General features: G+C 25.4%; 1 protein-coding gene across 4 annotated transcripts in view; it reads left to right on the forward strand.

Annotated features, from left to right (window-relative positions):
* Positions 1–22,314, forward strand: part of LOC119670416 (broad-complex core protein) — a 45,373-nt gene that overhangs the window by 12,953 nt on the left and 10,106 nt on the right. For 2 of the 4 annotated variants that reach the window (XM_038080668.1, XM_038080669.1), the window contains exons 4-6: positions 642–897; positions 967–1,109; positions 2,374–2,424. In XM_038080668.1, coding sequence (XP_037936596.1) covers positions 642–897; positions 967–1,109; positions 2,374–2,424 — 450 coding nt within the window. Of the gene's footprint in view, positions 1–641; positions 898–966; positions 1,110–2,373; positions 2,425–11,436; positions 12,123–17,630; positions 19,097–22,314 lie in introns of those variants that run through there. The other 2 variants (XM_038080665.1, XM_038080666.1) reach the window with 2 other exon arrangements.

A 22,314-nucleotide genomic window follows, 5' to 3' on the forward strand; every position in this document is an offset into this window, starting at 1 on the left:
CTGCTAGTACCAGGGATTGAAAAATATATTAAGTTACATCCTATTTATCCATATAGGTTAGTTGACCTATTGAGTTACCGTATAAGACATACAGAGGTTTAAAAACTACTTTGAACCTTTGGGAAAACTTGAAATGCTTTTTAGAAGGAAGTTCTGGAGTTAGTCAATGTCCTCAAAATGTACAAAATATGTTAATGTATAAAAAAAATTCTCTTCTTGAAATTTAAGAATCATATTACTAAATTCTTTTTGTTTTTGCTGCGGTGTGTGGGTTTTATCGTCAAAACCGACTGTCGTTGGAATGTTGCGCCTCACTCCATATATAATATACTAACAAAAACGCGTCTTTTTTGAAGAGACTTATTCCCCCCGGAATAAGCTTTCGCATTACTTCAAAGAGGCTCTCTGTTATGTCGATATTTTAAAACAAGGTTTTTTGATTTACGATCTGCGATCAGACCTTCATTTTTCGGTTTTTGTCCTATTTATTGGTAGGAGAAGTAATAATACAATTTATAATATAATTTTTAATCCAATATATGTCCACCATTAATTTAGAATAACAAATTATTATTAATACAATTTATTTTTAACAAAAAATGATTATCACAACAATATTATATTTTTTATTTTTTTTATAGGCAATGGACCCACAGGCAATGGCAATGGCAATGGCAATATCACTGGAAATGGTAATGGTATTTCAATAAATGATAAACTAGGCAGTCTTACACCTTCACCACTTGCACGCACAGCTGAGGATGTCAAATCCGAACCAATGGAACTAGTTTGCACTAATAATAATCAAAATGCCACAGATGAGCACAGCAATGATTCAACAGGTGAAAATGATGTTAATCGTTCTAGTAGCGCTGATGGTGGTAAAGGTTCTTTAAGGTAACATTATATTAGTTATTTCATATAAATATTTATAAAACATATTTTACATATATATATTTTTAATAGCTCCGGTAATGATGAAGAAATTGATAACAGCTTGCCACATCATCCACCACCGCCATTTCTCATGTCACCAGCAGATTCAAAATTATTTCCACCAGGCGCATTTAATTTCTCCATGAGCAACATAGATCCTGCAGCTTTAGCTGGTGAGTTTAAAATTTATTAATTAAAAATATAAATGATATAATATTATACTATAGTAAGACAGTTACTAAAAAATAACTAAAATATGAAAATAAAAAACTAAATAAAATTAATTTTTTTTATAATTTAAACTATAAATTTAAAAAATTAAAAAAAAAACTATATGGGAAATCATTAGATAAATAAGAAAATATTAAGAAAATAAAATATTTTGCGTTAGAAATAAAAATAAGTTTAAAATTGATGTTAAAAAAATAAAAATATAAATAGAAAGCAATAAATAAAATAAATAAATAAATAAAAGAATTATCTATAATTTAAGCCAAATAATATAACCTGAAGTTAAAAACTGAGATATTAAATTATTTAAGATATTAAAAAGCACCTCAAGTAATGAAATAATTAATAAACAATAACTAAATTATATATACTGAAAGAATAATATAATCTGACAATAGTTATATACAACAAAAAAATCAATATTGTATAATAAATAAAAAAAGAAATTATAAGTATATAAAATAAAATAATAAATTTAATTATAATAAGCTAATAATAGTAAATAATCTAATAGTAGTAAAAAAAAGAAAATCAAAAAAATAGAAACTAAAATAATATTAGAATTGATTATAATATATATTATAATATTTATATATAATATATATATATTTAATATTAAATAAACTTATGAAGTTAAAAAATTAAAATTAATTCTAATGATGTCCTCACACATTCAAAAAATAATAATTAACATTAAAAAAAAATATGTATATAAAAATAAAAATTAATTAAATAAACCTAACACATTTTAAAAGTAATCATTCACATTTAAAGTATAAATCAAAAATTAAGCTTTTTTATTTTTTAATATTTTTTAAAATTTTAACTTTGTAATAACTGTAATAATGGAAACTGTTAATATAATAATTAAGAATATAATAATATAAAATAAGTATAAAAATAATATATAATAATATTATTATATAATAAATATTATATATTTATATATAATATTCTACAATATATTATGCATTAAATATAATAGTAAATATTAAAATACTAAAATTAAAAATATAAAAAAAAATTGAAAAAAAATATTTAATAAAAAGTTTAAAAAAATAAACTTTTAAACCATTAAAAAGAATTGTATGAAACAATAAAATTAAAAGAAAAAATTAAACTATGTATTATGTATTAAAATTTTTGAATTATTATTTTATTTTAAATTTAAGAATTAAAATTATTCACCATGATGTTTTTTTATAGGTTTTAATTCACAATTGCAATCGGCAGCAGAAATGGCAGTTTCACCACAAGGTGAGTGTGCATTTACTTTCCTACTCAATTACAAAATCATTTTACATTTTTACATCAAATGCAAAACAATATCTTATACGAAAATTAAATTTTATTTAATTTTTTTTTAATTATTATAATTACATATAATATTTCCTTTATTTAACTTTTGGTTTATTTATTTTATTTTAATCAGTTTTTTTCCAAAAATCGAACTCATTTTCTCTGCGCATAAATTACAAATAAAAGTAAGCAAAAAAACAAAAATGCAAGTAAAGCAATTGCAACTGCAGCCAAAAGAAAAATGTAACAAATTTTTTCATTTTTATATTAAATTTTTTAATAATTTTGAATGCTGTATTTAGTGAGATTTTTTTTAAATGTGCTTAAATATTTTGTTTTAATATTTTTAATAGACATTTTTCTTGATTGTATTGGCAATTACGTTTTACTTGCATAATTCTTTTAACATCATAAAGCAAAAATATAGCAAAAAAAAAAAAATATTTCAAAAAAAATATTTCAATTAAAAATTAAAAAAATAATATATCAAAAAAAAAAAGCGAATAGATAAATATATAAATTTCTTTCTTGTTTGATTGTTTCGATGGTAAATGTTTTTTTCATTTATTTCCGTCACATTACAAAAACAAAAACAACTATTTACAAAAATAAAAATGAAAAGAAAAATATGAAGAAAATTTACAATGAAAATGTGAAATGAAAATTTTGAAATTCCGTACAATTTTAATTGATGAATTAATTATTTAACAAAAATACAACAGCGATTTATTTGGTTTTAAATAGTCAAAAATTAATTAACTTCTCTAACAAATATGCTCTGCCTTTGCATGCCCGATATAGTATGTATGTGCGTGTATATATGTGTGTGTGCTTTGGCATGTGTAACCACAACTTACGCACATAACAATAATAATAAACTGGAAACATAATTCATTTAACACTTTTCAACAATGAAATCCTTAACACTTTAACTATGCCGCCGCACCGCTTATTTTGATAAACAAGAAGCAGCGATGGGAATATTTCATTTAATTTGCCTAAAATACACAAAACTCTACAAAATTTTAATTGTTGCTATTATGTTGAGGTTAACAACAACAACAACAACCACATCAATAGCAATAACAACAACAAATATTACCACACCGTAATAACAGTAACAGCAACAACAACAAACACTCACACTCAGACAAAATAGATGCGCCATATTTAAATCAAAGTTTAAAGGATAAAGTTTTTGATAGCATCAAAACAGTGTGAAACAATAAAACAACACAATTATACATACACAAACATATAAACTTATATGAACGAATATACTTGCTTGTAACTAGAATCACATATTAGACTCCATAATGTGTAGTTAATAGTATCGACAAACAAGCATGAGTGGCTTTCATGTAGAAACACACACATATACACATACATTCATACATGCCAACACACGAGTCGAATAGAGCTTTTTAGTATCAGTAGTGTGGCGCATTCATGAGCATGTAAATTGTTTTATGTGTGAAGTTATGCTGTGGCTTGCGGCCATCTACTCACACCATGTATGAAATTTACTACTTCATGTTGTCGAATAACTAATCTTGCCGGCATAACTAAACGTATCCTGTATGGCTGGTTTGTATGTTGGTATGTTGGCAACATTGTGATTTTGTGTGTTAAGTGTTTTAGTTGAGTTTCGCTTGATGTTTTGATTATGTAGCACAAAACGTTTAACAAATTCATGCATAATTAAGTCAGCACAAATATTAGCAACATTTTTAACACAGCTACCAACCAGTTGCGCATTTTAAAGTTTGCTATAGTGAATGTCACACTTTCAATTGCTTAAGTGTGGTTTAAAGTTTAATTTTATTATTCAGTAATATAGAACTAAATATAACTAAGAAAATAATTAAAATAATATAAAGAAACAAAGACCAGTAACGCTGTCGTCGATCGGTACTATTATTATTATTAAAAAGGTAAATGGTAAACAACTACCAATATCACACTATAAGAGAAATAATATAAGAGACAACGAATAAGAGCGTGGTAGTTTCACTCTTCTGCTTAGTTCTAAGGCCTCAATTCGACTTAATGCAAGTTAAATGAAATTAATGGACTGGTTTCCTGGCAATCGCAGAGCACGAATAGATAAGCGGATGGTAGTTCCACTCTGCATCTTGGTTTTAAATCCTTGATTCGACTCAAGGCAAGTCAGTACTGGAAGTACTGGAATCGTTTCTTGGCAATCTCAGGGCACGAGTAGATAAGAGAATGGTAGCTTCACTCTGCATTTTGGCTTTATATCCCAGATTCGATTCAATAAGAGTCAAATGAAGGTACTGCAGTAGTTTATTGGCAATCGCAGCACACGAGTAGATAAGGGCACAAAAGTCTCACTCTGCATGTTAGTTCTAAATGCCAGGTTCGACGCAATAAAGATAAAATAAAGGCACTGGACTCGCTTCCCTGCAATCGCGAAGCACAAATAGATAAGAGAGCTACAGTTTCACTTTCTCATTCCATGGAGTCTCATCCAACTATCAGCGTTGAGGCATACTAAATATTATGTAATAAACACTATTTAAAGCGTAAATAAGCTGTTGTATTTTGTTTTAGCTCCAAATTTAAATAAACTATATAAATGAATTTAATAATATTTCCTCGCATTGTAAATTTTAATATAAAATTTTTTTTTTTCGTAAAAAATATTTTTTTCATTTATAAATCGCGTAAGTTGAGGCGTTCGTTTTTACTAATAGTTTTTTTATTAAAATAATATCGTCGTTAACACGCCGCAATATACAAAATAGAAAAATAAATTATAAATTAAATTTTATCAAACTGAAATGCTTTATTATTACATTAATTAAATGTTAAATAATACATGATTAAAATATTTTGCTACTCATTCAGCAAATCACAAGACAATAAACTAATTTCTCTAATTAATAGCAAAATTTATACTCCCCAATATATCTTTTCTATATAAAACAAAGAAAAAAAACAAATATATAAAAATTGACATAAAAATATATATTTTCCGTGAATTTGTTTTTGTGTGCTAATTTTGTATTCGTATATTTATTAAAAAAAATATATAATTTGTTTATATACATATATATGCTTCTACTTCGTATAATTTTTTTAACAAAATTAAATAAATTTTTATTTAATATTTTCTAAATTATAATTTGAAAATTTTAACATTTGTTTTGTTCCACAAAAGCAAAAAAAAAAAACAACTAAAACAAAATATAGAAAATAATTGGAATTTGATATTTTACATATTTACATATTTAAATGTGTTTTGAGTTTTTTGTTTTTTTTTAAATTTACAAATTTTAAAATAAAATTTGCTTTAATTTAATTTCTTTTTTAACGTCGTGTATGTGTGTTTTTAAAAAAAATTTTACATTTAAAAGAAAAACCAAACAAATGTACTTAAACATTATTATATTTAAAATAAAAACTGAAAATTTAATATTATTTTTATTAGAAAATATTAATATAAAATCAATATTTCATTTTGTGTTCAATTAAATAATTTTGTTTTTTTTGTTTTTGTTTAACTAAACAAAAATTTTCTTGCAAATTTTATGTACGTTTTGTTCGTGTTCAATTTCATTTAAAAAATTCATTAAAATTATATATTTTATTTTTTTCAACTAAAGTAAAATAACATAATAACTGGTAATTGTGTAAATTTAATCAAATTTTTGTTTAATGTTATGCGTTGTTTAAATTACAATTTAACCAGCTTCATTTTAAATATTTATATATGCAATTACATTTTTATTTTGATAAATGATTAACTTGAGCAACGATGCCTATGCAGTAAGCGCAAAATAAATATTAAATATATCTCCGGAACGAAAAAAAAAAATTAGTTCATTTACAGAAATTGTAGCCTTCATAAAACATAATTATATATTATTTTTAGAAATGACTGTTAAACATAAAAAAACAATTGTATATAGTAAAAGTTAGCAATTGAAACAGAAATTCAGATAAAAGTAAAGATAAAGATAAAAATATAGACAAAGATAGAGATAAAAATAGAGAATGAGAAAGAGACTAAGGCAGAGATATTTTATATTTAAGGGTTTTTGGTGATTGTAGTAAGCGGAAATATATTTTCACTATGATCTGTGATCTTCTGCTATTGCAGTACATCATCTTCTAATAGTATTAATCTCTTTATTTAGGTTCGTAATTATACAAGGTATAATTATCCTAATCTGACCTGGTCACACTCCCATTCGGTTCCATGAATGCTATGTGGATAAACAGAACCTGTGGTTAATAGTGAAATACACACACTAACTAATAGTACTTCGTTTTCAATCATATACTTTATGAAGTTTCCTTATATTAATAAAATTCTTTATAAGATTATAAGTTCTATGTTCCACAAATTATCATAATAAAATTGAATTTATGTTATTATTATTAGAATGCAGAATAAATAAACTTACATACACTAAGATCGCTTCGGTTATTGCACCTAATTCAAACCAGACAAAATGACTATATCATTAATTAAATACCCTAGACCACCTTATAAAGGTACCATATAGTTTTTCTGACAATATTAATAGCTTGAATAGAGAGTATTAATCTCTTCATTGGTGAGATTAGTAATTATACATGGAATAAGTATCCTAGTATCCAAATCTGACTTGGGCAAACCAAATTTATCTAAACCGCTTCCGCATCTTGAACGGTTTATGGACACACAGGACCCGTTTCTTTAAAGTGGTAAAAATTAAAGTACACACTCTAACTATAGTACAATTTATGTAGTATTATTACATAAGATTCTTATATATTAATAAAAAATAATTGTTATAATAATTAAAAAATATATTTAGTAAGATTTTTTATCTTAACAGTCATAACAAAAATAATTGTTTTTTGAATTAATTATAATTGTGTATTAAAGGCTTACAACTTCAATGCGTTTTCCAACACTACTACGAATACAAGAGTTGTGCACCGTTTAATAAATAAACGTATTAGGCAAAAAATTCTTAATAATTATTATAATTTTGTTTTTAATTTTGCTAAGCAAACATTCATAAATATAATTGGGCTAAAATAATAAATAAAAACTATTTATATATATACATATATCCAATCAAGCAAATTGGCTATAAATATCCCATAACCAGCCATAACCTCTCTCTCTCTCTCTCTTTCAACAACCAACCCAAACAGTTTGAATAACTTACACAATAAACACTAAGCAACTAAAACAATAATTCATCTCTATATATATGATTATTATATATAAGGATTTTTTTATTTGTTGTTTATGAATTTTCTACTCGGAAATTTAAAAAACTACATTGTACGGGCATAGAAGGCCTCTATTCACTACTCACCTGCACTTGAACAACACACAACTCACACACACAATGAATTGCACAGTGTGTGTGCAATCATTGAACCACAATTTTTTTTTCTACACACTACACAACAACAACAACAAGAGTGGTTATAAATCATAACATAATTTTTAAGAAAATCGCCTTTTGCATCACATGTTACTAATGTATTCATACAAAAAAAAACTACTACCACTACTTTTTTTACTATTATTATTACTACTACTACTACTACTCTAAAACCACAAATCCTTTTCTACTACAATTGGCTTTACTAACATAAATTACTACTACTACAATTAACATTATTTGTTATATTTCTTAATTAACTTTGTGCTTTTTTTTGTTTAATTAACTTGTATGAAAAATGTGTGAAAAAAAATTTATGTAAAATTATAACAATTACAACAACATACAAACTTATATCGAACAATTTATAAGAATATGCTTTTTTTAATTACACAAACCAATAATGACTAATCCTTTTAGTTTAGTTTAAAACAAGAATTATATTAATTAGTATTTATAATTATTATTGAAAATATTTATCAATATATTTATATTTATATATATACAAATACAACAAAAATTATTTACAACAAGAGGAAATATTTAAAAACAATTTACTTACAATACAAATTAATTTTTAGCTGCTAAGTGCAAAATTTTACTTCATTCTTTGACCAACAAAATTTAAAAAAAATTTATAAGATACTTTTTAAATTATTTAAAATTATTTTTTTGCTTTATTAAAAAATTATTATTCAATATTAATTATTAATGTAAAAGAAAGTATATTACAAAATAATAAACAAAAGAAAAAATTTCAAAAATTCGAAAAATTTAATTGGCAAACTGCAAACAAACAGATTTTATATTTAAAAAAAAAAAAGATAATAGAAACTAAAATTAAAAATAAAAAGTTATTAAAAAATATATTTTATTTTCAAGAATATTTCGATCATAATCTATAGTTACCTTCAAAGTACTATAGTCACCTTCAAGGCACTATAGTCACCTTCACTTAGACTCAAGGTATTATAGTCACCTTCAAGGTACTATAGTCACCTTCGGGGTACTATAGTCACCTTCAAGGCACTATAATCACCTTCAAGGCACTATAGTCACCTTCAAGTTACTATAGTCACCTTCAAGATATTAAAGTCACCTTCACGATTCTATAGTCACTTTCAGGGTATTATAGCCACTTTCATGGTACTATAGTCACTTTCATGGTACTATAGTCACTTTCAAGGGTACAATAGTCACCTTCAGGGTATTACAGTCAGCTTAAAGGTACTATAGGCACCTTGAGGGTACTATAGTCCTGTACTATAGTCACCTTTAGAGTACTAAAGTAACTTTCAGGGTACTGCAGTCACCTTAAGGGTATTATAGTCACCTTGAGGGTACTATAATCATATTCAAGGTACTATAGACTATAGTTGAAATATTGGTGACAGTAATATATATTTTTTTTAATAATTTAAAAAATTGTGTATTATTTAAACAATTGAACAATTAGTCCGTTTAAAAATATATAAACAAAATTTGGTCATTAAAATAACAAATTATAAAATTATAAATAAATTATTGATTTAATTGGCTAAATTATTTTTGCAAAAATCTAATGATGTTGTGCCAGCCAATGTACTTACTTTTATAAATGGATTACACAAAAATTGTGTAAAATTTGATATTCGTTAAATCAGTGATGATTTTAATTTTAATTTTTTGTTGTTTTGTAATTTTTTTTTATATAAAAAATGAAACTCGTTTTATGCAATATTATATTAAATTATAGTTTAAGTAAATTTATTGAAATAAGGCTAACAACAACAACAAGTACAACAACTACTAAAGCAACTGGTACGACAAGTACACAAACACTAATTACACAAAGTACACAAAGGCGCAGAGCATTGCGTTGGTAAACGGACAAATAATTTAATTGAATATATAACGAAATTATAATTAAATGCTACACTGTAAAGAAAGTACAACAACAAACAAGTACAACCAAAAATTATTAACATATATTATTAACAAAACGAAAAATATGAAAAAATTGTACACTAGCAAATTTACGCACCTTTAATGGAAACCAAAAAAAATAAAAATAAAAAAATACATACAAAAATTAAAAATTGAAACTTTTTGTTAAAAGCAAAAAAAAAAAATAATAGAAAATTATTCAATTTTAATTAATTTAATTAAAACAAATTTGGAAAGCGACTTGCACTTTTTGTATTTTGTTATTTTTAACTTTGTATATTTAACCAAAAAAAAAAAAAATTAAACTAAAAGTGCACGTTGCGCTGTTCGCGTAGAGCAAATTTCGAGCAGTTGAGGTGTGCAAAGCCAAGTTCCTGACGGAAGGATATACATATTCAAAATTAATTGTTAGTTGCTAGTTTTGTTATATTTTTAATTGTAATTACAAAAATATTTTAATAACATGTAGTTTGTTCCAAAAAATTCTCCTCTCAAACCAACTGAACCCCCACTAAAACCACCAAATTATATTAAGTACCCAAATTTAATTTTTTTTATCCCAACTGTAAATTGCAAATTTGTATATAATTTGCATATAATCATTTGTATGTAATTTACCTTAACTTTAACCTGAGAATATCCTTTGGACCACTTATAATTCTTATTTTCTCAAAATATTTAAGATAAAATATGGCAAAATTTAAATGAATTTTGATTTAAAAATAAACTCATAGGCACACAAAGTTTAGTGTTAAAAATAAATTTAAAAAAAAACACACAAAATGGTGATGGTGTTGTAAACAAACACACAAACAATTTTTATACACAACACACACACACGGAACACAAATTATTAACCCACGTAAATTAAAGTTTATCGTTTGTACTGCAGTTTTCAATCGCCTACTCCATCCTTATTTATATAAATTATGTATTATACCCAAAACCCCTACACCCTCTTCACACATAAACATACACACACGGTGCGCGCACTATGACCTCAACAAGAAAAATTTAAACAAATTATAAGTAAATTATTTCTATTGCAAATTATGCAAAACTCCGCAGCAGATTTCCTAGAAAAAAAAATCCATAAAATCCAAAAAAATTTTAAATTTAAAAAAAAAAACAATCAAAAAAGAAATAAATTTTTTTAATTATAAACAAAATTCTTAATATTAAAATAAAATTTTTAAATCCAAAGTTAAATGTTGTAGGGAATACATTATATATATAACCCTACTTTTTGAAATTATTGTAGTTAATTAGTACATATTAACCACAAATAAAATTTAATTAAAAGATATCCAAGCACAAAAAAAATTTAAAAAAAAATTAAATAAAATTTTACTACCAATTATCCTTTGGGCTAATACGACGTTTTCTGACTTTTTCCCCTTGTCGTCAGGTCAACTGACGACAATTGCTAAAAACTACAACTTCTTCAACAACATCATCAACAACAACAACAATAATAATAATAATCACATCTTTTACAACAACAACAACAATTATAATAATAAAATATTTCACTTAAATAAATTTAAACAAACCGCATCTCTATCACCACAATCACCACAACCAACATCAACAACAACAACTACAATAACAACCACAACAACAACAACAGCAATTACAACAGCCTCTGGTATATGTGGCCTTAATTTATCAACCTTTTCGACAAATTGTAATAATTTGAATAATAATGGAAGCAATAATGCATCCGTTGTATCCGCGCTTGGCAATCAATTACTACCAAGTACGCTCATACAGAGCAATTCTCACCACTCGCATGGTCATGTGCATCAACATAACGCCAACAATGGCAACAATGGCAATAATAATACAAACAACAATTGCAGTAATCCGACTGCACAACAGCAATCGCAGATTTTTGCTGCTGCAGCTGCCGCAGCAATGGCCGCAAATATAGCGGCTGCTTCGTCAAGCGCCTCACCCGGCGGTAATGTGATGAACACATCTGGTAGCAGTTTGAATACATCGAGTGGTGGTGATGATTTTCGCTGTGAACCGTGCAACAAAAATCTGTCCTCATTGACACGCCTCAAACGCCATATACAAAATGTACATATGCGTCCCACAAAGGAACCCGTCTGTAATATATGCAAACGTGTCTATAGCTCACTGAACAGTTTGCGCAATCACAAGAGCATATATCACCGAAATCTTAAACAGCCGAAACAGGAGCCCGGCTCTGCCGATGTAACTCCAACAAGTGGTTTGGTACATAATCCTTACTATTCGACGTTAAACCATCGCTCATCCACATAGGGTTTCATGTATTTCGATTATATAGCTAATGTGAATTATTAAAATAATTTTTTTTGTTTGTTTTATAATAATAAAAAATGTTTATTCTTAGCATATAAGTAAAATTATAATAGTTTAAAAATGTTATAAGTAATTTTTTTACATAAGTATATAACGAAATTTTTATGTAGATATAATAATATATATATATATATTTATATAAATGCTATAAGTTAAAGTTTTGTATATAACAACAGCAAAGTTTTAGTTTTTAAAATGTGGATTAAGTTATAAGAAATTATAAATATGAAAAGAGAATGAAGAGCTAACATATTCAACACATACAAAATAGAGTTCACTATTTAAATGGTTATGGATATCCATATTATCAAAGCTATTATCATCCAGTAATTCAAAACTCAGTCCATATGATTCATAATTATCACAAAAATGGAATTTGAAGAAATTCATAAAAAACAAAATCACAAATTAGTTTAAAGAAACATAAAACTAAACTGAGGTTACAGTGATTCCTGACAGGATATATGTGTTATCATTACTGATATAATAGGTGTGCGTAACATAAATAATTATAACAAAAGTGGAATTTAAAGAAATACAGATATGTCACAAAATAGTTTAAAAAAACATAACATACCATCACTGATAAAATAGGTATTTGTAACCATAAATATACTGACTATGTGCTGAATTTTAGAAACAGCGAGTACTAAGAACTTCGCAACAACAATGTAAATATTCAACATACAATCCACAAGTTATAAAAATGTGGATTTTGTATAAAGGATATATGACCTTGAATGATATTACATTATCTTTAGGTTTTATTCAAACTGTTCATAATTAAAACAAAATTTAACTACGCTAAAAATTAATATCTCTCCGGACACCCCTAACAAAGTTTAATTATTCAACATGCAATCCACAAAATATACACTTTACATATTTAAGTAAATTAAATTGTATGAAATTCGAAATTTTATCTCAACTCAATGTATAAAAACATTACACTAACCAATTCACTTATTTAACATACAATCCACAGAATTTAAATATAATCCACATGAATTGTGTAAAATTTAATATTGATAATAGAATGATTACCAAAAAAAAAATCAATTATTTTGAAAGTACATATTATTAAAGTATTTAACTCAAAATCCACACAATTCATAGTTTGTACTGAAATAAATACGGAAATATATAGACCCTTTAAGTTATTCACCACACCTACAATACAAAAACAATGCTTCAATTAAAATAGTTATAGATTTCTAAACCTATAACAAACTACAATTCACAGCTAACTAACCATTATTTTTTTTAGATACAAAAATATATGTTTAAGCTTTTAAAAACAAAGGAAAAATAATTATATAAAGAAACACATATATTAATATAAGGTTAATGCCATGCAATCCACAGCATTTACAGAAAAATGAGAGTTTAAATTCAACATCATATACACAAAATCCACAACTTATATGAATGAGTTTTATACAACAATTAATATCGTTATTCATATATGCTTAAATCATTTTTTTAAAATTAAAAAAAAAATATTTTAATAATTTTCTAACTATACTATAATATATTTAAGTACAGCAAGTAAACATACAGCAGTGTAGCTATATCGAATATTTGCAACATAAATTATGGATTTTAATACTTGAAAACACTAGCTGCCTACTTACGGATATTAGGTACCTATATGTGGACACTAGTTGTCTAATTAGGACACTACTTACCTTCTTATAAACACTATTTGTCTACTTATCGATAGTACATGTGAATAATAGTTAGAAAAATTTATGAACCCTAGTTATATACATATATGGACTCTAATTACCTACTTATAAACACTAGTTATCTACATATGGAAGCTTGTTATCTACTATTAACACTATTTGCATACTTGTAGACACTAGTTGCCTACATATGGGCGGTAGTTTCCCATTTATTAATAATAGTTGTTGACTTAAAGACACCAGTTACGTTGTTCTCAACACTTGTTCTTAGTAGTGTCATTCATTGTCTACTCATAGATACTACTTATCTACTAATATACGCTAGTTGTCTACTTGAAGATGCTAGTTGCCTATTTAAGGAAACTAGTTACCTACGCATAAGTCGAATAAGTAAATAACTTATACCTAATGTGGGTACTAACTACCTACTTATGGATACAGTTGCTTACTTATGACCACTAGTTGATTACTCCTGGACACTAGTTGCCTACTTATGAATACTAGTTACTTACTTAGGAATACTAGTTGCTTACTTATGAATTTTAGTTGCCTTCAAAGTGTAAACACTTTTTCCTATTTGTTCAAAATGTTTCATTAGAGTATGAAAACTTCTTTAAGATTTATCTTTAAGTCCGGAAGTAAATTCCAACTGATAAGTTCAGGAAAACATTGAAGTTCCAAATTTTATTCAAATCCAAATTTTAGTCATTACTGAATAACTTATATCTGTTAGAATATTCTTTAGCATATCCACCCCGTCAAAAAAAAATTAAAATCTACCACAACTATATATATAAATACTATAAGTACTTATTACACAATTTGAGTGTCTTTGACCTATGAAGACTTAACGTCACTTAAAATGGATATTCAATATTCCCCAACAAACTGATCTATAATTTTTAATAAATATTTTTTTTCTATGAATTTAAAAAAAAAAAATTTTCTTATTCTATAAATTACAAAGCGAAAATCTATCAGTTATCGATATTTGGTACTCCTGCTCTTTTGTTATTAATTTGTATATCTATAAATTTACACCAATATTTTAGTGGTTTTCCATATAGTAACTCAGAGTAACAGTGTTGCTGTACTTATATATTTATCGATCTTTAAATAGAGATTCTTTTTATAACATCCATTTCCATTTATTATACATATTTTACCATGACATTTCCTACTACTCTATTATCACTTTTCACGCCTGTCTTTCATTTTTACGCTTCATATTTATCGATATCATTTAGATGTGTATTTCCTTGGACCTTACAGATTCTTAAACACTTTTTTAAGTAACTCCATTCGAAAACTCCACATTTTAATTAGATTTTATATAAGATTATCCGCTGCTGTGTGTGAACTTTAGCCATATATAATATAATAGTTTTTTTCTTTTCTATTTAACATAAAAGGATACAACGTATATACTGCAGTAAAAAATTTTTCTTAAATTAAATAAAATTAAATTAAAATAATTAAGTAAATTAAAAGCAATATAGCATAGCTAACAAATTGAAAATTATTAATTAAAATATTAATTAAAAAATTGTAAATCACTTATATCAGAAAACAAAATATTACTTAACATAATCAAAGGTGCAGGTTAGCAAATTTCTTTAAAAAAAATGGCTTTAAATTGCTATGTTATTTGTTATAAAAAATTTTAATATATTTATATATATATACAAAAATATTATTACATAGTTATAGTTTAATTATAAATTATACATTAAACAGAATTATTATGTATAAAAGAGCAAAACAAAAAATTGTTTGTATATAAAATTTGTTTTAAGACCAATCGTGTGACCGACCGAACGACCAACATATGTTATATACAAATATATACAAAAATATTAAAAAATTGAATATACACAAAATTATTAAAAAATCAAATATATATAAAAATAGAAAACTATATAAAAATAAAAAAAAAAATTATTGTAAATATTTTAAGCACTTATAGCGCCTTAGTAACTAAGTTAAAAACTTTTATTATCGAGATACTTTATTCATTTCAGTTGTGTTCGTTTTATTTATTAAAAACAAAATAATTACAAATATAATGCATATTTTTTTATAATTTTTTTTTAAATAAATATATATAAATATAAACTTATATATTATTTTTTAAATTTTTTTTCATAACTAAGTATTTCTAAGTACATTAAAGTGTTAGTATGCAAATTAGTAGCTTAAAAACTCGATTCTTTTGTATATATGCAAGCATTACGTATGTATGTGATAGTGACTGTGTTGGAACCAATTGATGATACAATTATTTTATAATATATATTAAATTTTAAAATATCGAAAAATATACAGCGCGCGAATTTTAAATGAGAATTTCCGAAAACTTTTCAGTCTTAATGTAAAAGTATCTAATATTATATTAGTTATAAATTTAGTTGATACTCCATCACATTCAGCACTACTACCACCACCAAATTAAAATCACCCGATATGCACAACATTATTATCATTGAGCACATTTCTAATTGGAAATTATGAGCTTGAATAAATTTATTATATATTATTTATAACAAACAAAAAAAAAAAGAAAAAATTTTTTTGTTTAATTTTTGTTTAAAATATTTCCAAAAAAAAAAAATTTTATCACTATCCATATCCAAATCCTTTAAAAAAATTAAATTAATTTTTGTACCCTTGCTCCCCCAAACTGCATCTCTGAAATTCATGACGCGTGGCGCATCAAAAAAAAAAGATTTCCTTGATGTGCTGAAAAAAAGTTAAAAAGAGACACTAGTGACAACCAAAAGAAAAAAAATTAATAAAATAAATTATTGAGTACTATTTGAAGTACTACAAAAAACAACTACAAATCAATCAGGCCAAAAATGTTTCAAAATTTTACAAAATCTAAAATCAAAAATTAAAAATTAAAATTAAACTTTAAATTAAATTTAAAACTAAACTTAAAATTCAATTGAACGTGTTTGTGAACTAAAATTTACAGAAAGTTTTAATATTTAAAGCATGTTTTGTTTGTTTATCGTTTTCGTATTGAAATTTTAACAATTGGTTCCAATGTCATTTGGACCCTGTTAGCAAATTTCTAGTAAAAAAAATTCTAAATTATTTTTTTTTGAAAAAATATTTCAACATTTTTTTTTCATACCGCGAAAATGTAGAAAAAATGCTAAAAATGCTAAAAATTTGCTGACAGTGTGTTTAGTTTGAACTAATTTTTTTGCACCCAAATTTGTTGTAAGGTTCAATTAAATATAAAAATTATTTAATTAATCAAAAGTATATAAAATCCTCCTCCCAAAAAGCCTTATTAAAAGCAATTAACAAAATCAGTCAAATATCAAATTGAATCAATCAAACCACAAAGTAAACTCAGCAGTTAGTGAGATATTTTGTTATTTTTTACGTTTTTTCAACGCGTTCTAGAGTAAAAAAATAAAAAATAAAAAATTTCAATAGCAACAGAACAAAAAAAATTTAAAAAAAAGTCAAAATTTTTTACATATTTGGCAGTTTTTATAAAAAAATTTTTACTTTGTTACATTATTGAGCCTGGATTTGTTAGTGTACAATATACAAAAACAAAAAAAAACCAAAAAAAAAAATAAGAAAATAAAACAGAAACAAAAACACTTCAACAAAAAATTTATAAAATCGAAACAAAAACAAATTAAAACAAAAATGACAAAAACAGAGAAACAAAAACAATTCAAACAAAAACAAAAACAAAACATAATAAAAACAGAAAGTCACTATTGTCTCTTTTTTTCTTCTCTTCCTATATAAAATATAGGTGGAAGCACAAAACTACTTGGTGGCGTTATAGTACCGGGTACCAATCTTAACAGTAATAATAGTAATCACCACCACCACCAACAACAACAAGCACACCACCACCACCACCATCACCATTCCACTCATCAACAATTGCAACCACATCATTTGCAAGATCATAACGATCAGAAGCTACAAGAGAAACGTATTCAAAGTCAACAGCAACAAAATGAACAAATGCATGCCTCCTCGCGTGTTACAACAACACCATCCCCACCACCACCACCAACTCTTAGTCAGCAGACAACCTCACCACATCATCATCATCATCCACACTTTAGTCATCAGCAATTACCGCTTTCAATGTTGCCAACACATCATTTGCATGGACACCATGACATGTCACCAACTTCACATCATCATCATCACCATTTGGCAAGGGCAGGATCACCGTTGGATCATCATCATCATCTTTTACACCATCGACGCTCTTCGTTGTCACCCTCACCGACTGGACGTTCCTCTGCTAGTGCGACAGCCGCTGGCATATTATCATCACAACGTGCTGGTGATGTAGCCGGACCCAATCGTTTATTGTTGCCGCTACCATTAAACGCCTGTCATCGTTGTGATGTTTGCGGTAAACTCTTAAGCACAAAACTAACGCTCAAGCGTCACAAGGAGCAACAACATTTGCAGCCATTAAACAATGCTGTCTGTAATTTATGCCATAAAGTATTTCGTACGCTGAACAGTCTAAATAATCACAAGAGTATCTATCACAGACGTCAGAAAAATCATCATTCATATTTCCATCATGGCGGCGTCGGTGGTGGTGGCGCTGTTGGCAGTCCGGGCAGTCGCTTGCATCAATCGTTAAGCTCTTTAAGCGCTGCAGCTGCAGTTAATAACGCTGGTGCTGGCAATGGTAATGCTGTTGCTGCTGCAGCTGCTGCTGCCGCTGCTGCAGCTGAATTACTACTCTCACCCATTGTCGGTGCAGCTGCTGTAGCTGGCGGCAATGCTGGACCAACTGTACAACTATCAGCACATCAACAACAGACCTCACCAAGTATGGTGAAACCCTGTATGGATTACTTATAAGATCAACAGCAACTATTGCAACAACTATTCCATGTTGCACTAAATACCAACAGCACGGCACAACAGCATAATACACCGACAGCAATCCAAAGAAGTTCAGCAGAATTGGTGGCCTACAATCAACCGCCAACTGTTGATCTGACCACACAAATGGAACACTATTTGAGTGGCGCAGAAACATATGACGATAGCATGAATTTATTAGAACATTAAGCAAAGCGTACGCCTATATTCCTCAACTAACACATTAAAGAAAAACAAGTAGTATTTTATTTAACAGACCCCGCCTATAGTCCATGTATGTTAACTGAACCCCAAAAACAAAGAACAAACAAAGAAACAACAAAAATCAAGCAGAAAGAAGAAAATAAGAAAGAAAAAGATTTTTTTTCTTATAAAATATGGTAAAGCAACTTGAGATCTCGAGTTTCTTTTCAAGAACTTGGAACAAGCAAGTGGAGAAGTAGAGTGAAAGAAGTACATTATTTTTAGGCCAAAAATGAAAAAAAAAATTTTTTAATATTATAATTAAACTGTGATGTTTTAGATGACTTCGTAAAAAAAATTTGTTAGTTCTCTTTGGATTCAACTTTAGAAGTGAATTCCCAACTTAACTGACTTTCTTTGTAGACTTTTGCCTACACAAAAATCCATTTAATCAAAATGCCTGCAGGACATTGCATGCAAAACCAAGCCAATATGTTCCTTCACCTCACTAAAATGTAATTTCTCATTATTTCTAAAAGAATGTTAATGTGTAGCTCAAAAGAGGTATGAGTAAGAAAAAGAAAAATAATTAAATGAAAAATAAATAAATGAACTAAAAAAAAAATAATGAAAATGAAAATATTAAAGACTGTTAAGAGAAAAAGCGCAAAAGGTGGATCTGACCGACGTAATCTACCGCAAGTCCCGACCCCTATTTTCTCTAGTATTATTTTATGTATAGGTAATGCATAAATGACTACAGATGTGTGCATAAAACATAGATCTCCCTATTGTATTTTAACTCATCAAATCGAAACCCATTAAAATCATGCAGTAGTAATTATATATATATATATATATCCCTTGAATCCACTCCCAAGTCCACTCCCACCAAAAAATTTTAGTGTAAAATTCAATTTTGTATAGCATAAAATATTAAGAAACATACTAAGAAACATTTAATGATAATAATAATTACAATGATAATTATGAATGTGCAATTTTTTTATATTTTCAATTGACAATACTATATATACATATAAATAATATATAAAATTTATATATATATGTGTGAAATAATATATATAACATAAAAAAGAAAAACTATAATTTACATAAAAACTCTGCTCTTCAAGCATTTGTAAAAAAATAAATTTTAATATATACCATATATGACATGCTTTATATAAATATGTAAATGAATCGAGTTTTTAAAAATCTATTAACTGTGCATAAAATTATAATTTTAATAATATAATAATAATAATTATAAACAAATTATTATTAGCATGCCGAAGAGCAAAAATCAGCATTTTTAATGCATTAAGGATTGCAAACTATTAGCAAATTAAAGCAACGCATTATTTGTATACTAACTATTTGAATGGACTTATAATGTACTTTTTAATTTATTATTATAATATATATATACATATATAAAATATTTTAAATGTTTTTTTTTCATTATTTTATATTTTAGCATAATAAATAAAATTGTTGTAAAAAGTTTTAAAAGAAATTCTTATAATAGTTTCTAGAAGAAACCTATAAATATTAAGTAAGAAATTATAGCGCAAAAATGCCACAATATATTAATGTATATATGTATTTAATACAATTTCTATAGCATATAAATGTATTTTTTAAATAATACAGCAGCAAATTTATAAAAAACAAAAAAGAGAGGAAACGGTTACTTCATATTGTTGCAGAGTTTTAAAAGTTAAAAGGGAAAAATTTAAAAGACAGGGTTGTTAATATTTTGAAAAGTACTTTATTTTTTTTTTTAAGTCAAGCTAATAATAAATTTAGCTAATTTTAATAAGCTAAAGCTAATTAAAATGAAAGAAATAAATATTTTTTTTTTTTAGAAAATTCTATTTATTTAAATTTTAGCAAAAAATTATAATACCTAATGTCAATTCTTACAAATTTTATTAAATTCGAATTTATTTTTTTTATTTTATAATATTTATATATGAAACTAAATACTTTTTCTGAAAAGAAATATATTTTTTTTATTATAATATAATTTTTTATTTAATTTTATTAAATAAAAAAGTTAAATTTTCTTTAAGCTGAATCATTCGAATCTTTTAATTTGCATGCGCTGTTACTTCTTTACAGCGATCTGTTATTAACAGCAGTTTAAAATATAAAAAAATCTTTAACTGGAGAACCGTTTTCTTATAATCTCATAAAAATTTCAATATATCATTTTAAGTTTTTTTTTTTTAAAGAAAAAATCGTTTAAACTAATATATTTTACATTTAAATGAAAAAAATTTATTTAATTTTTTGGACCAACGCACATTTTGGCTTTGACATGAAATTGAGAATAATTTTATTTTTTCTAAATTATATATAAGAAAAGTGAAAAATCGCCGATAAGTAATGTTTTGTTATATCGAAGGGACTGATAGTTTTAGGTAAAATTGCAAAAATGTTTGAAAAACAAAAATATTTATATAAAAATTAATAATTTGCAAATTAAAAAATAAAATTTGAATTGTGATTTGGCAACAATTGGCATATATTTAAAACTTAATTATTTTTTTTTTGTTATTAAATAAAAGTAGTAATATTTTTTCTACAAAATTTACAAAATAAAATCAAAATTTTTTAAATATAAAATTAAGCATTAAAATTATTTAAAAAAATAAAATATTTTTGTTTATGAAGACTGAATTTTTTAAGCTTTTCGAAAATTGCAAAAACAAAAAATTTGCAAAACATTATGAAAATGAAATTTTTATAAGAATGTGCGTTTTAAAAACAAAACTAAAATTTAAATTCAAAATAAGTTTAAAAAAAAAATTTTTTTTAATAATTTTTTTTAAAAATGTTGGCATTATACAAAAAAAGGAAAGTCTGAAATTTTTTTATGATTTTTGTTTGATACCAAATTATATATACAATAAATTTATGTTAATTAATATTTTTTTTATATTTAATATATAAAGTATATTTATTTTATATTTGTTTAAATTTTATATCAATCATGTTTTTTTTTAATATGTTAAAATTTGCTTAAAGTTTTTCTTGTAATTTAAAATTAATTTTAAATTAAATTAATTAATAATTATGAAAAAAAAAGTTTTTAAGTATTAAAAAATATAGCACGAAAAAATGTCCATAATTTCTATTTTTATATACATAAAACTTGAACATTAATAATTCAAATGTAACATATAAATATATATATATATATATGTATGTATGTATATATATATATAAATGTTATGCTATTTTATATTAACCACTACAATATTATTATAATTTTGTTCTTATACTTTTTTTAATTTGTAATTATAAATAAACTCCAATACTAAATTTTTATATATACATATATAAAATAGTTCAAAATATCTATGAGTAATAAACTATATTTC

This window comes from Teleopsis dalmanni, chromosome 1, assembly GCF_002237135.1.
Source record: "Teleopsis dalmanni isolate 2A chromosome 1, ASM223713v2, whole genome shotgun sequence".
Lineage (NCBI taxonomy): Eukaryota > Metazoa > Arthropoda > Insecta > Diptera > Diopsidae > Teleopsis > Teleopsis dalmanni.